The sequence below is a fragment of the Quercus suber genome, unplaced genomic scaffold (genome assembly GCF_002906115.3).
Source record: "Quercus suber isolate HL8 unplaced genomic scaffold, Cork oak 2.0 scaffold_213, whole genome shotgun sequence".
NCBI classification, from domain to species: Eukaryota; Viridiplantae; Streptophyta; class Magnoliopsida; order Fagales; family Fagaceae; genus Quercus; species Quercus suber.
In genome coordinates this window covers 1,029,630-1,046,496 of record NW_027069671.1, presented here as the reverse complement: position 1 = coordinate 1,046,496, position 16,867 = coordinate 1,029,630, and the positions used below count along the sequence as shown (strand labels likewise).

General features: G+C 35.9%; 1 protein-coding gene across 1 annotated transcript; it reads right to left on the bottom strand.

Annotated features, from left to right (window-relative positions):
• Nucleotides 1–12,577: 12,577 nt before the first annotated feature.
• On the bottom strand, nucleotides 12,578–13,471 carry LOC136070129 (uncharacterized). The gene has a single exon (XM_065779564.1). The coding sequence runs from the start codon at nucleotides 13,469–13,471 to the stop codon at nucleotides 12,578–12,580; it is 894 nt and encodes a 297-aa protein (XP_065635636.1).
• Between the last annotated feature and the right edge of the window lie 3,396 nt (nucleotides 13,472–16,867).

Below are 16,867 nucleotides of genomic sequence, written 5' to 3'. Positions count from 1 at the left end.
ACATATTTGTTTACGTGATCCTGGATCACGATCTATCTCTTCAGATTGAATTCTTGAACATTTGGAGGGGCGTTAATTAGGCATTGAAATATCAACATTTGTTTCTACAGCCACAAGTGTCCTAATTTCTGAATTGCTAGCATCTTTTTTCTTAAAGAATGCATCAATTGTTTTTCGTTTGCTCATAATTCTTTCAGTTTTAAGAATATGACTCAAAAATTAACCTGAAAAGAACTTTAAAAAATAAAATTTTAATTAGAAATTTTTACTTAGTTATATGAATGTTATTCATACTCAAGAAAAAACAAAATTTCCACTATAATTTAAACAGTCAACCCATTTTTAATACGACTTTAATTAATAATAACCCCTCAAAAAAAAAAAAAAACACACACACACACACAAGTATTGGTACACAACATATACCAAACAATTTAACAACACCCACAGCCACATCCACAGCAACATGATATCTAACTAATCAAAAATAAGTAATAAATCAAAAAAAATTTACCTTAGAAACTTTGTCTTCACAAAGTGCAAAGATAGGTCACCCATGTGGCAACGCGTACTGGCTATTGCCTCTGCCTCCAAAAGATCTTCCCTTCAAGACTCATCATAAAAAATCTCCCCATGCCTTCAATCACGTATTTCTCTAAAAATCTATGAAAATATAAAGAGCATGTGAATATTTAGGTGTAGATAGTTGAGAAAAAAAAAAAAAAGACACTAAAAAGAGATGAATCATGAATGTCTAATGCTTGAGAAAGAGAAGAAAGCTCACCAGGTAGTCACCAAGTTCCAAAACTAAAGCTGAATCAGCTAATGAAGAAAGAAAAAATTGGTCAAATTTTTTTTTTTTTTTTTTTTTCAGACTGTGAGGACAAAGGACTCAAGACTAGAATTTTGGGGGCTGGTAGGCAGCGGTACCAGTGCTGAAAGTGTATCAAAGAAGACAAAACAACCAAGTTTCAAAACTATCAGTTGATGAAGAAAGAAAAATTTGGTAAGAATTTTTTTTTCGGACTGTGAGGATAGAGGACTGGAGTTTTGGGGGTTGGTAGGTAGCTGTACCAGTGCTGAAAGTGTATCAAAGAAGCCAAAACAAAAGAATAAGAAGTAAAAAGGGATAAGGGATTCCATGGGTCAGGGAGGGTTTTTTGAGATGTAGAGAAAGTGTAATTTTGTTGTTATTTGGACTTAGAGTATTTAAATAAAGTGGGCCAGTAGCTTTTTGTTTTATTTGGATTTTGGAGTACCTAAAACTAAAGCTGGGGCTGGGCTGGGAGAATAGTTAAGAAATGGGTAGGGGGGCCAGCTGTCCAATGTTGGGGGGCCCATTTATTTTTTCTTCATAGTCTAATGGAAATTGGTTTTTATTTATTTATTTATTTATTTTTTTTTTTTTTGCAGGGGCCACAGCCCCTCCAAGCCACTATGTGGCTCCGCCCTTGAACGGCAATGACCTCCCAGGCAAAGCTTTTACCACTTCAAAACCAGTTTGGGTGGCTGGTGTGAGCTCATTGGCAAGCTAGCCATATGACCAGGCTTGTCAGGGCCAGCATTCTAGGCTCCAGACCATGATGTTCGTACCCTTCCAAATTGGCGTTGTGGAATTGTGCTCTACTGAACTTCTTTTACAGGGAAAAATGTTAGATTGTCCCAAAGCAGTACTTACGGATCTCACATTGGGACTGGATCTTATAAACACAATCCTTGTTTCAAGCAAATTACAAACGGGGGATCTACGAAGTCTACTTATGTGTCCAACGGACTATTATGGGCCATTGACGTTTTATTTTGATGATGTGATATATTTTAATTAAAAAATTACAAATTAAAATTACAGAAATAAGTCCAGCATCTTTTTTATTTTTTTTGCGTAAACTAGGATTTTATTAAATGTAAACAGAAACACACTTTAAAAAGTCTTACAACACCACAAACTTCACAGCCCAACCGGGCTGATAAAGATACACACACACTAACAAGACATATATTAACACAACAACTACACAAAACTATAACAAAATACAAAAACAGAGTTAACTAAAATAGCTTAACATTTGCAAACACTCCACGGGATGAAACAAAACCCATGGAATCCCAATAAATGCATAGCAGCAAAAGAGCAAGGCATATATCATATAGCACTTCACAGCATCTTTGCTTCTCTTTTGTTGTTTCTTTCTTTTATTTTCTTTAATTGTTTGATTTGGTTTGTGTTTTGTGGGAGAGGGTTAAACTTAAATGGGTTTTGTTTTCTAGGTTTGAGATTCTATTTTTATGAATTTTGTTTTGTTGGTGGGGTTAAATTCAACTGGGTTTTATTTTATTTGAAACAAGAAGACCATCAAAACAGCAAAACAATAAACACCAAAAAAAAAAAAAAAAATGAAGAAGAAGACCTTAGACCACCAGTGTGTGGGTTCGTGCAAGAGAGATAGGAAATAAAAAGAAAAAGAAGAAAGAAGAAGATAATCAATGGGCTTTGTGCTGGAGCCGGAAATAAAAAAATGTCATTTAGAAGAGAAGAAGAAGTTGTCTGTGTTCACATTGGTGGGTCCCACGAATTTTGATATATTTACAATTGGTAGGAAAAAAAAAAAAAAAAGAAGAGTTTTTTTAATTTGGTACCATTGTAAAAAAAAGTTTCTCATGTGTACTTTTAATTTGTAATTTTTTAATTAAAATATGCCACATCATTAAAATCAAATGTCAAGTCATTGTTCATTAGCCACATAAGTAACACTATTAATGACAGTTAGTAAAATGACTTATATTGCTCATTTTACAAACTTGAGGGACTAATTGCGCACGTTTTAAACTTGAAGCACCAATTGCGCACACAGGGTAAACTTGATGGACCAATATTATAGTTTCACCATTACAAACTCATCCCATCACAGAATTATTAATAAGCTGGCAAAAATAAGAGATCTTCTTTTTTCCCAATGACTGTCAATGTTGAAAAATCGATCTTTTACACACAATTTACACATATGAAAGAACAATTGAAATTATGAAGTTACTATTTTTAATTAAAAATTGTGACTTGAAGTCATAATTTTATTTATTTATTTATTTATTTTTTTCATGTATGTATAACAAAGTGTGTCTCTTGTTTAGTGTCACTTGCTAGAAATGTAGAAGTGCTGTCTTTGTAGGCCCAAGTCGTGCACATGTTTGAGGTTATTTGCATCTCTGTGTTTCTCATAATAAAGGCCCCTAATTAAATTCTAGGGTATTAGAATTGGTCCCTTAGTTTTAAAGGTAATAAGAGGCAACTAAATTGATTTCTTACCCTTTTTTTTTTTTAGGTAAGTGCAGGGGATTAAACCCCCGAGCAACAGGTCATTAGGAAACCTGGGTACCAACTCGCCTACATGGGTGGTGGTAATTGATTTCTTACCTTTTTTTTTTTTAAGAATCAGAACTTTTATAAACAAAAGAAACAACAAGCAAAACACAACAATTACACAGCATCCAAACGGATTACATCAGACACACAAGGAGGAATCTCTTCAAGCCAAGCCAACATTGTGTCAACATGAATAGCATTACGGGCCAGAGTGTGAGCAACCTGGTTTGCCTCCCTCTTTTTGTGATGAAATTCACAACTTTTCATAGCCTTTGCCAAATGCCTCACGTCATCAATGATGTGTCCAATATGACAAATAGATTCGACAGTATCTTGGATAGCTTTAACCACCGAAAGTGAATCACTCTCAATTATAACACAATCAAAGCTAGTTTCAGTTGCAAACCTGATGGCCCACCGGAGAGCCAATGCCTCAATGACCTCTGCATCTTGCACACCTTCCACTTTCTTCGACAAAGCAGCCAGCAGCCATCCTTGACTGTCACACACCACCACACCAATGCTTGCTTTATTAGTCTCTTTGAAGATAGCTCCATCAACATTAGCTTTGAACTAGCCTTGTGGGGGTGGTACCCATTTCAATTTTTCCTTTAGTCCAGCAGCATTCATTCCTTCCTTCGTGGATTGAAATTCAAGTCTGAAGTTGTTGGCCCAAGAAACCACATCATGAAGGACTTTATGAAGCTCATTCACTCTTATTTTTTTTCGGCAAAACCATAAAGACCAAGCTAGGATTGCGAATAGCTCCTGTAACTCTGGCTGATCTAATTGGAAAATAAACTTTGTCACCTGCTCAAAATTATGATACTGAGAATTGCAAAACAAGCCCCAAAGTGGGCTGCTTTCCCACACAACTCTTGCTGAAGGACAAAACCATAGGATATGGTTTGTGTCCTCTTTGTCTGCACCACATCTATCACAAACTTCCCAAACTTGTACTCCTCGTTTCTTTAAATTCATCTTAGTGGGCAGTGAGTTAATTAGTGCTCTCCATAGGAAGTGCTTGATCTTTGAGGGGATGTTCAGCTTCCATATCTTACGCCAAATAGTATTCTCTTTGATACAAGAGCTACTTAATTGATTAGCTTCCTCCCTTGTAAGTACCATTCGATAGACACTACGGACTGTGTATTTGCCATCCTTCGATTCAGCCCAAATCAAACGATCAGGTGGTTTTCGATCACTCAATGGGATTTTTTTAATAAGAGTAGCCTCCTCATGCCAAAAAATTTGGTCTATTAAATCATTTCTCCATCTCATGTTCTCCCAATCAATGAACTCATCAACTTTAGCATCATGAGGTAATAGACTAACTGGGGATTGGACCTTGTGTGTGTGTGAATTTGGCAGCCATGGGTCTCCCCAAATTTTCACATTATTAACTCTCCCAATCCGCCACTTGCTGCCCATCTCTATTATATGTTTAACGCCCTTTATACTATTCCAAGCATATGACCCCTTAACCTGGTCTTTTAGATTGAAAATATTCCCATCTGGGAAGAAGCGGTGTTGGAATACTTTGTGAGCCAAAGTGCTACTGTTGTTTAATAGTCTCCAATATTGTTTTGCTAAGAGAGCTTCATTGAACTTTATAATGTTTCTAAATCCCAAACCGCCTCCAAATTTGGGTTTGCACAGTCTCTCTCAATTTACCCAGTGGATCTTGTGCCTCCTATCATCACCACCCCACAAAAACTTCCTTATCATGATCTCTAGTTCCTTGCAAAGAGAGGTGGGTAACCGAAAACAGCTCATCACATACGTGGGAATTGCTTGTGCGACTGCCTTGATTAAAATTTCCTTGCCAGCCTGTGACAGTAGTTTTTCACCCCACCCTTGTATCACTCGCCACACCCTCTCCTTTATGTTGCTAAAGGAAACTCATTTATTCCTCCTCACAAAAGAAGGCATGCCAAGATATTTTTCAAACTTTTTTATCTCTAGAATGCTAAGACTCGCCTGTATGGCATTCTTTGTGTCTTCCTTCACATTTTTGCTAAAACAGATAGTAGTCTTATCTTGGTTCAATTTTTGCCCCGACTCTACTTCATATTCCTGTAGGATTTGTTAAGTATTTCTGCACTCCTCAATGTTTGCCCGGCTGAGAAGTAGGTTGTCATCTGCAAAACAAAGGTTTGTGATCTTGGGACCTCCCCTACTTATGGCCACCCCTGTGATTTTTCCTTCCAACTCTGCTTCTTTCAATTTAGCTAAAAGACCTTCTACACAAATAAGAAAAAGATATGGGGAGAGAGGGTCGCCTTGATGCAAACCTCTCTCCAGGTAATAAGAACAGAATATGAAACAGAAGATATACACTGCATAATCAAAGAGACCCATTTTTCCTCAAAACCCATTTTTCTCATTACTTGGCTAAGATATCCCCATTCAACTCTATCATATGCTTTACTCATGTCAAGTTTTATAGCCATAAAACCCTTTCTACCCTCACATCTAGTTTTCATGTAATGTAGTGTTTCAAACGCCACTAAAATATTATTAGTAATCAATCTGCCTGGAACAAATGCACTTTGAGTTTCAGATATGATTTTAGATAGAATGGGTTTTAGTCTATTAGCTATCACTTTGGACATGATTTTATATATAACATTACATAAACTAATGGGGCGAAAATTAGACATTCTTTTGGGGCTTAAGACTTTTGGAATTAAGGTGATGAAAGTATGGTTTATACTTTCTCGTATTTTACACGAGTTTAGACAAGAAAGGATAGCATTAGTAACATTAGACCCAATAATATGCCAAAATGAATGATAAAAGAGTTCAGGCATACCATCTAGCCCGGGGGCCTTTAGGGGAGCCATGTGTCTCAAAGCTATATGAACCTCCTCTGTCGTGAACTCCCATGAAAGTACCATGTTCATGTCGTCAGTAATGAGTTTGTGTACTCCTCTGAGAGACTGTTCACCTAGTTGTGGTCTCGTTGATGTGAAAAGGTTTGTGAAAAATTGTACAGCCACATCCTCAATTTTATCAACATCTTCATGCCATACTCCATCATTATCTTCAATTCCTTGAATCCAGTTGCCCCTCTTTCGCCTTAAAGTGTAAGTGTGGAAGAATTTAGTATTTTGATCCCCACTTTTTAGCCAATTAATTCTGGATCTTTGATGCCACATCTTTTCTTCTTTTACCAAGAGCACATTTACTTCTCTTCTAAATTCTGCCTCTTGTTGGACAATTGCCTCAGTTCTGGGTTCCTCTCCAAGCTTATGTAATTTCTTTTTCTTTTCCTGCAGAAGATTGGTAATCTCTCCAAAGTCCCTTTTGCTCCATTCTTCTAAATTCTGAGCATATAACTGAATACGCTCAAAAAGATTTTCCATATCTCCATTTCTTTCCTCTTCATTCCATGAATTTCTAACAACAGCTTCACACCCTTCTGAGCCCACCCACATCGATTCAAATCAAAATGGACGATTCCTCCTTTTGTCTCTATTTTTTGTTCTCAAAATAATTGGCCTATGATCCGAGGAAGCCGTTGTTAAATGCTGTATATACCCTTCATGAAAGGTATTTATCCACGCCGGGTTTGCAACCCCACGATCAAGTCTTTCAAAAATGCTCTCTTCTTCACCATTCCTTCTGAACCAAGTAAATTTTGGACCTCTGTATCCCAAGTCTATTAATCCACAATCATCCAAGGCATCCCTGAACTGTTGAATTTGTCTTTCCGGTCTCTGACCCCTTTCCCCCCCTCGCGCCCCCCACTTCGCTTCAATGCTAAGTATTTCATTAAAATCTCCAAGGAAAACCCATGGCTCATCCGTATCTCTACATAGGTGCCTTAGAAATTCCCATGATTCTTGACGCTTGCAAGTTTCCGGGTGTCCGTAGAAACCCGTAAGTCTCCAACTACCTTTTTCGAGCACTGAATAGTAGCGTCAATATGATTCTTTGAGTAGTTATTGATGATAAGAGGAAAGTTGTTTTTTCAAAAGAGAACAAGTCCTCCACTGTGACCATTCCTTGGGCATACTAGTTTATTATCTTATCGTAATTTAACTCGAATTTGTTCCAACTTGGATTCTGCCGCTAGTGTCTCCATGAGAAACACCACGTCTGGCCTCTCCATTCTTACCTTATCAATAACCTCTTGAACTATCCATTGATTGCCGATACCACGACAGTTCCAACTTAAACAGCTCATATCCAAAAGGGAATATAAAGTTTCAGGGGAACAATCAAAGAAGCAAGCAATCCAAATAACAGGGAAAGACCCAAAGTATAAACCCCAATAATCAAAATTGGAAAAATACTAAAATCAAATGAACTACTCGCTGCTGGGTTTCTTAGATCCTCAACTGAGATGACTTTATTCAACAAAAGCAGCCAACACTGGCATGGAGAAGCCTCCCTTGGCCGAATCTCACCAGAACTAGAGGTGCCAACACAAGCCAGACATTCTTCCCTCAAAAAGAAACTTCTGGCTGCGTCAACCACTCATACCGTCAACCCAAATTCTCCACAGATGCTGTAGATGGCTGAGATTAACCGCCGAAAAAACCAACTGGTGACAGTACAAGACCCACCCAGGTTAGAAGAAACCACACCAAAGGCAACGAAACCCACGAAGGGGAGGTGAAAGACCCACGAAGGGGTGTTGATGTGCTGACAATGGAACCGGAGCTCACAAGGCAGCCAAAAAACTCGCGCGTACGCTAGCGAAATGGCCAAAACGTGTGCTGAGAGGGAGAAAAGAGATAGAACTCTCTAGAAAGAGCTGGAAACCCACGGTCCAGAGAGAAAGACTCCTACTTATGAGAGAGAGGAACTGACTTTTTTTTTTTTTTTTTTTTTTGATAACCAGCGCAAATAGCTTTTCATTGATACTTATGAGAGAGAGGAACTGACTTTTTTTTTTTTTTTTTTTTTTTGATAACCAGCGCAAATAGCTTTTCATTGATTTAAAACAACATTCATATTGATTACATCAACTTGAATTTGGTTTTCAATAACAAAGGGTGTATCCTCAACCCAAACCATACAATCATCTACCTTTCTAGCATATTGAGCCAATGAATGAGCAGCCATGTTGCTGCCCCTGCTGATGTGAGAAACCTTCCACGATCTGAACTGCCTCAGCATCATCTCCATGCCTTCGACTACCTTCCTGATAGAACTGGGAGAAGAACCCAACCCCCGTATCACATTCACCAAGCTCAAAGAATCACTCTCAATTATAATATCTTTGAACCCAAGGTCCCAAGCCAATTGAATACCTTCCTCCACAGCTTTAGCTTCAGACTCTAGCGCACCCAATGGCAGCAACAATTTTTTGCTCATCGACCCCATCAGCTGGCCTTCCTCATTTCTAATCACCACTCCCACACCACTGCACCCAATGTTAGCAAAAACAGCCCCGTTAGCATTGATCTTATACCAGCCCGAACAAGGGGGAGACCACGGAGGCTTACGGGGAGGAGGGGGCTGTGTTTGAACAAGCTGAGTATGCCTGACTTCCTTCGCATATTCTGCAGAAAAATGTACCATTTCAACAACGGTTTTACCATTTCCTTCGTGCCTTAATGAATTCTGATTATTCCACAAACTCCACCCCGTAATAGCAAACAATTTCCAATCTAAATCCGGACATCTCTCCCGAATTTCCCACACAATATCTGCAAACTCCAGAATCGTGTTGGGCAGAAAGGGAAGCTTCAGTTTTGTTGCACTCCAGACCTCAGCTGCAGTTTTATAGCCCCACAAGATATGACTTGTATTTTCCTCCCCTCCGCACGCATCACAGTTTGATTCCACATCCAAACCCTTAGACTTTAGGCGACTCTTTAAGGGCAGAATGTTTTTACATGCTCTCCACATGAAATGTTTTATCTTGTTTGGACAGTCCAGGTTCCATATAAGCTTCCACAAGGCTTTTGACTTTGACCCGTCGGAGCATTCCCCACTCACACCGTGCTGATTTAACTTAGGCAGCAACTTCTGGGTAGCACTATAAGCGCTCTTAACTGAGAAAAGGCCGTTTGACGTCCAAGCCCAAAGAATGGAGTCCTCTGGAAGCCGAGGACTAATTGGGATACCCAATACCATATCAGCTTCATGGGGGAGGAAAGTATTCCTCACCAGATTAACATCCCAGCCCCTGAACTCCCTATTAATGAGGCTAGAGACCAAAACATAGTTTGAAGAGGGGTCCCTCGGGCTCAACACTTTAAAAGAATCTGGGCATGGAATCCATCTATCCTCCAAAATGTGCACCCTCTCACCATTTCCAATAACCCATCTAGACCCCCTCACAATTAAGTCTTTAGTTGCCATGATACTTCTCCACACATAGGAGGGTCTATGCCCCAATTGCGCCTCCCTAAAGGAACATCCCGCAAAGTACTTTGCCTTAAAGACTCTATGGACAAGGGAAGAGGGGTTTTGTTGGATCCTCCACCCTTGTTTTGCTAAGAGTGCAAGATTAAAAGTGTGAAGATCTCTAAAGCCCCAACCCCCCTCCATCTTTGGTTTACATAGTTTTTCCCAAGAGATCCACGCCAATTTGCGGAGAGGAACTGACTTACCCACTTATAACTTGTTTAATTGATTTCTTACCTTGTTTTGAGCAAATTGGTCTATCAAATGTACTGCATCTTTATGCTGTTTCGTACATTCACATGGATAAATCATTACAATATCTGTTGCTTCCTCATCTATAGATTCTATACTTTCAAGTTATTTATTTATTTATTTATTTATTTATTATTATTATTACTAAAAGAGGAAATGGTGCACTGTTAAACATATGTAATTTATTATGCCAAAATATTATTTATGCAAGTAGAAAGCCGTAAGAAACAAAATACATCTGTCACATGATATTAACTCTTGAATCCACAAGTAATTTGTTAAATTGATAAAGGTTGTTTTTGGATACTTAAATTTGAATTTTAAAGTAATGGATTTGAAATTCCTTAATTCCAAATCTATAAATTTTAAAATTCCTTGTTTGGATACATTTTATACCTATGATGATTTGAAAATATAAAATATAAAATCTATTGAAATATGTCTTTAAGGATTTCTAAAATTCCATGAGTTTAGAAGTTATTTCAAATCTACAATTTCAAAGTTTAAAATCATTTGTAGATTGGTCAAATCCAAATTCTTGACATTGTTTAAACTATATAAACAATGTATTTAGATTTTAATCACCTAAACCCAAATTCACATGCCAAAATCATGCCATCCAAATGTACCATTACATAAAATAAAATGAGAAAACCTCTCTAAAATATTATTGATCAAATTATGAATTGTTTAGGAGGCTACAAGTTTACAACCACCATTATAGATACTAAAGAAATTGTAGGATGGGTAGGGAACCCTAGAAAACCATAATTCGACAATTCAAGTGAAGCATGAACTTAGGCTATAAAAAATATTGTAAAAAAAAAAAAGGCCAAATTAAGGAATTTACAAAATCAAATCCTATGGACCATAGGATATATATATATATTAATAGTCGAAACTGAGAGAAAAACCAATTAGATTTGAAATTGGAACTCAATTAGAATATAATTTTGTGACATGTGTCCCATCTAATCTAAGTTTTTAAATTTGTGCCAAATGAGTTAATCTATACATATATATATATATATATATATGGCTAAAGCTTAGAGAAAATCCAATTAGAATGAGTGCAAAAACTGAAAAGTCGAAAACAAATTAAATTCTAAATTTTTATATATATATATATATATATAATGAGAAACTATTATATATTTTAGAAATGTATGGTTTTAAAAAAGTATAAGCTCATACGATGTATAATTTGTATCGTATAATTGTGATTTTTTTAATTGTACCGGTAAATATGCATGGGACTACATGCTAGTGTCTCATAATAGACATGATCTTATTTTTGCTTTAAAATTAAAAATTATAACAAAAAAAAAAAAAAAGAATAGTTACCACATAAAATGTAAACTGGATTATGAAAGTTCACTAAGTGTGTAAAACACTAGTGAATGTTTAGACCTTTAATTTCAAAATTACCAACATAAGCTTATATTCAAACAATATATGTGCGAATGATAAATATAAGCTATACCCAAACAAGTAACCAACTCTAAGCCATAATTTAATCACAACACAACAGTAATTAAAAGTGAAGAGTAAGGGTTGGAGAGATGCAAACACAAGATAACACCGGCATATGTTATCGAAGAGGAAACTGAAGAACTCGGCGAAAAACCTCTCCACCGCCCTCTAAGTGGTAAAATGATCCACTAGAAAATCAGTTAGGATACATGAATAGCAATAGACTCTCCAAGCCTAATCTACCCAATGCACCTAAGCCCTTCAAGCTTCTTGCTCCAACAAAGTTAAACCTAACCTTGTCTTCTCTAGCTTACCAGATCCCACAATAAGCCCATTGCATCAACCAAAATTTGGTTCTCTTTTGAATTGCTTCCCAAGCGCCAAATAACCTTCTCACTGATATGAATATGGTGAGGTAAGGATTTGGTTAAAAATCCTCTCAAGGGTATGACAATGGAGAGGGTGAGAGTAGAGAAATTTGGAGATTTAAATGTATAAGATTGTGGATGAATTAATCTTGGTTTCCTTTAGGGTTTATCTCTCAAAATTTTCTTTGGAAGCTCTTTACATTTCATGGTATAAAGGTATTTATAGTAGGGTATGAGAGGAATGTGAAAAGTCATTTTTCTGCAAAGCAGGGTGCTTTGGCGAGTGACTCGAGACTGGGATGAGTTATGAGTTCCAGTCGCCAAATAACAGAACGACCAAAATCTACTTTTTGTCTTGTAGTGATCTAGCTGTCTTGACCTTTTAACTTCCTGTGTGCTTCACACGTGTGATACTTCTAGTGAGTCATCACTTGCGAGTCAGTCGCGAGAAGCCTTTGATTGCACACACTTGATCAATTCTTCACACTCTTTCAAACATAACCCTTACATAATTACAAGAAAATTTGTAAAGGAATAAAGCTAACACATGGTTGAATAAATTCAACCATACAATCTCCCCCTTTGGTTATTCCGTGACAAAACCCTAAAACAGACTCTAGAATTAAAATGTGAGTTAGGGAACAATTGCCAAAACTCATTCACAAAATCTACTATTCAATTATTGCAATTTAAAATCTATTGTAGCTAAAAATATGTCAATTCTTAAATGATGTTCTATTGTTGTCAAAGCTTCATCTTAATGACGGTATTTACCTTGAGCTTTAGTGTAACGAGCATTTAAATCAGGAATATCAATTTCATGTTGTCTACAAAATGATGTAACACTATCAAGTAAAGACTTCCATCCATCATCTCTCAATTTTTGAATAAGTGATTTTGTAGTTGAAACTAAATGTATGGCATTTAAAAGATCCTGAAAATGTTGTTGCAAAGTTTGGCAAAGAATATTAGTAATTCCCATAATCTCTTTTATCATATGCAAAACTAAAACAAATTCAAATGATGTTAATACCTGATAAGCTCCCTCAGCATCACCTCGTTGTTTATAATTAGCCCTTTCCTCAGAGATAGTATTGATAACTTTGCAAGTTGCATCAAACATTTTTATCAAACTATAAATAAATTGAAAATGAGATCTCCAACATGTATCTCCAGCCCGTTGCAAAGTACCAATTTGGTTTGCTCCTCTTCCAATCTCAATTTCATTTGAAGCAATCATATTCTCAATTTGTTCTTTTTGAGCATATTGCAATTCATCATTACGCTTACTAGAACCAACGACAATATTGATAATATTAGTCAAATGATCAAAGAATTGATGAACAACTTTCACTTCTCTAGATGATGTAACTAAATCCAATTGCAACCTATGAGCCATGCAATGTACATAATAAGCATATGGACATTTTTTAAGAAATAGAGCTTGTAATCCATTCCATTCACCAAGCATATTACTAGCTCCATCATACCCTTGACCTCGAATATTCTCAATGTGAATGTTGTAACGAGAAATGATAGCACATATCTCCTTTTTTAGGGTCAATGCAGTAGTATCTCTAACATGCACAACATGAAAGAAACGCTTTTTAATGAAACCATTTTTATCAACAAACCTCAAAATAATGGCCATTTGCTCTCTCTTCAACTCATCCTAGGCTTCATCAACAAGAATGCAAAATTTTGCATCTCCAATTTCTTCACGAATAGCATTTCGCACATTACTAGCAAGAATATGCAAAATCTCCTTTTGAATTGTGGGTGATGTATATTTGGCATTTCTTGGAGCATTTTCCAAGACAACACTAGCTACTTTGTCATTGAAAGTTGATGTGAATTTTATCAATTCAATAAAATTACCTCTATTTTTTGAATCAAGGCTTTCATCATGACCTCTAAAAGCACAAGCTTGGAATGCTAGCCATCGAGCACACTCTATTGAGGTTTTAAGCCACAATCGATTATTCTCTAATTCTTTTGACATTTGTTTCTCAATTAGCTTGTCAATATGTCGTGAAGAATTCTTTAAATCCTCGCAACATTTCATAGCAATTTTATGTGGGGAGTTTGGATCTTTCCCTACATGACGAATTAAAGGACAATTCATTCCATCTTTCACCTTTTTTCAATTATTAAAACTTGTTGAAATGTATGCATCTGATCCGGGACAACCTATTGGTTTCTTACTAAAAAGGTAGCAAGGTAGACAATATATCGCATCCATTGAAGGTAAGTATTCCAACCAATCCTTATGTGATTCAAACCATAAAGATTGAAATCGACGACGATGAGTATCATCATTGTATGGATAGTCTATATTTTTTGGTTGATATGGACATTCTTTGAGATAAGCTCGTCGGATTTCATCTTGTTTGTTGATAGGGAATTCACATATTTGTTTACGTGATCCTGGATCACAATCTATCTCTTCAGATTGAATTCTTGAACATTTGGAGGGGTGTTCATCAGGCATTGAAGTATCAACATTTGTTTCTATAGCCAGAGGTGTCCTAATTTCGGAATTACTAATATCTTTTTTCTTAAAGAATGCATCAATTGTTTTTCGTTTGCTCATAATTCTTTTAACTTTAAGAATATGACTCAAAAATTAACCTGAAAAGAACTTTAAAAAATAAAATTTTAATTAGAATTTTTTACTTAGTTATATGAAAGTTATTCTTACTCAAGAAAAAACAAAATTTCCGCTATAATTTAAACAATCAACCCATTTTTAATACGACTTTGATTAATAATAACCCCTCAAACAAAAACAAAAATTAAACACACAAGTATTGGTACACAACATAAACCAAACAATTTAACAACACCCACAACCACATCCACAGCAACATGATATCTAACTAATCAAAAATAGGTAATAAATCAAAACAATTTGACCTTAGAAACTTTGTCTTGACAAAGTGCAAAGATGGATCATCCGTGTGGCAATGCCTACTGCCTCTGCCTTCAAAAGATCTTCCCTTCAAGACTCATCACAAACAATCTCCCCATACCTTCAATCACGTATTTCTCTAAAAATCTATGAAAATATAAAGAGCATGTGAATATTTAGGTGTGGATAGTTGAGAAAATGAAAAAAAAGACACTAAAAAGAGATGAATCATGAATGTCTAATGTTTAAGAAAGAGAAGAAAACTCACCAGGCAGTCACCAAGTTCCAAAACTATAATTGAATCAGCTGATGAAGAAAGAAAAAATTGGTTAGTATTTATTTTTTATTTTTTTTATTTTTTTATTTTTTCGAACTGTGAGGATAGAGGATTGGAGTTTTGGGGGCTGGTAGGCAATGGTACCAGTGTTGAAAGTGTATCAAAGAAGACAAAATAACCAAATTCCAAAACTAAAGTTGAATCAGCTGATGAAGAAAGAAAAAATTGGTCAGAATTTTTTTTTTTTTTTTTTGGACTGTGAGGGCAGAGGATTGGAGTTTTGGGAGCTGGTAGGCAACGGTACCAATGCTAAAAGTGTATCAAAGAAGCCAAAACAAAAGAATAAGAAGTAAAAAGGGATAAGGGATTCTATGGGTCAGGGTGGGTTTTTTGAGATGGAGAGAAAGTGTAATTTTGTTGTTATTTGGACTTAGAGTATTTAAATGAAGTGGACCAGCAGTTTTTTGTTTTATTTGGAGTACCTAAAACTAAAGCTGGGGCTGGGCTGGGAGAATGGTTGAGAAATGGGTAGGGGGACGGCTGTCTTTTGGTCATTAAGCGTGAAGTTGAGGGCTTTCAGCTGAAAATATAAGCAGTAGCACAATCTTGCAAATCGCACGATGTTGAAAAAGTAGTGGGAAATTGCATTTTCTGAATTGCGAAAATCTGCAAAATTAAAAATGCAATCCCACAAATATCACCTAGCGAACGTATCATCCTAATTGTGTTTTGCTAAACTACCGTTTTGAGCTCTCTAAACTGCCAAACAAACAGGCTCAAAGTCTTTGATAGAAAACTTGTAATTTTGCGATATTTAAGGGGAAGTTATCCTTCTCCACCTGTTCAAGTGTTGGCCGTAAGCAAAATGGGATTTGACGGCTTATTTAAAGAAAGAGCCCATTTGCTTCATTAAGGGTGTGGGCATTGAGCGCTTTATGGTTCAATGGCCCGATCGATAAAAGAAACGGTGGGCTTGGGCGTTGTCTCGAAGAGTAAGCTCACTTTCTTCTTGGTCTTCTAAATTTCATGGGCTAATTTTCTACCCAATAGCATTTAGCGTAAATAAAGTGTACTGATTGTTGTGGGATCCAAGTTGTGAAGAGAGTGAGAGAGAACATGGGCCGTAACCCAATCTGTGTAAAGAAAAAATGTTGGCAATGAACTTAATCACCAAAAAAAAAAAATTTATTAAAGCTTAAATAAATGCCATACCTAATGTACCCTTTCAAGTATATACAGTGTACTATTGACAAAAAGTCCTCCCAAGAGATAAAGTTCTCACATTGAGGAGGAAAAAAGGGTGATTTGTGTGAGTTTAGCACATTTGCAATAGATAATTATAACTGATAATAAATTATCATATAACAATTTCAAAATATAAAAACTAAAAAAAAGAATAATGAAATTCCATATATTTGAGTGTTTTTTATAACTCGATATATTCAAGTTCTATTTTTATTAAATTTTATTTAATTTAAGTTTCTTAATAAACAAAAAATTTACCCTCTATACTTGTGTGTGTGTTTATCTGTTTAAAAAAAGATGTAATTAGTGAGGAAAAATATTAAAAATATTATCAATTTCATTGAAAAGAATTTACAAATTAATGTAATAATAAGTTCATAACTATAATTGATACCATCTTAATAACATTTAAAAAAAAAAAAGTCAATTTCTTTTTTATTTCATGTTTAAAAATTAATACATCCGTTGGAGATGTAACTTTATAATTATTATTGAAAAAAAGGTTGATACATCAACTTGTTTTTGATACTTTGAGGGAGTAAAATTTGTAGTACTGCTCATGTTACTAGTTAATGAAGCCTCATAGCAACTCATGTCATCATAAATTGCCCCCT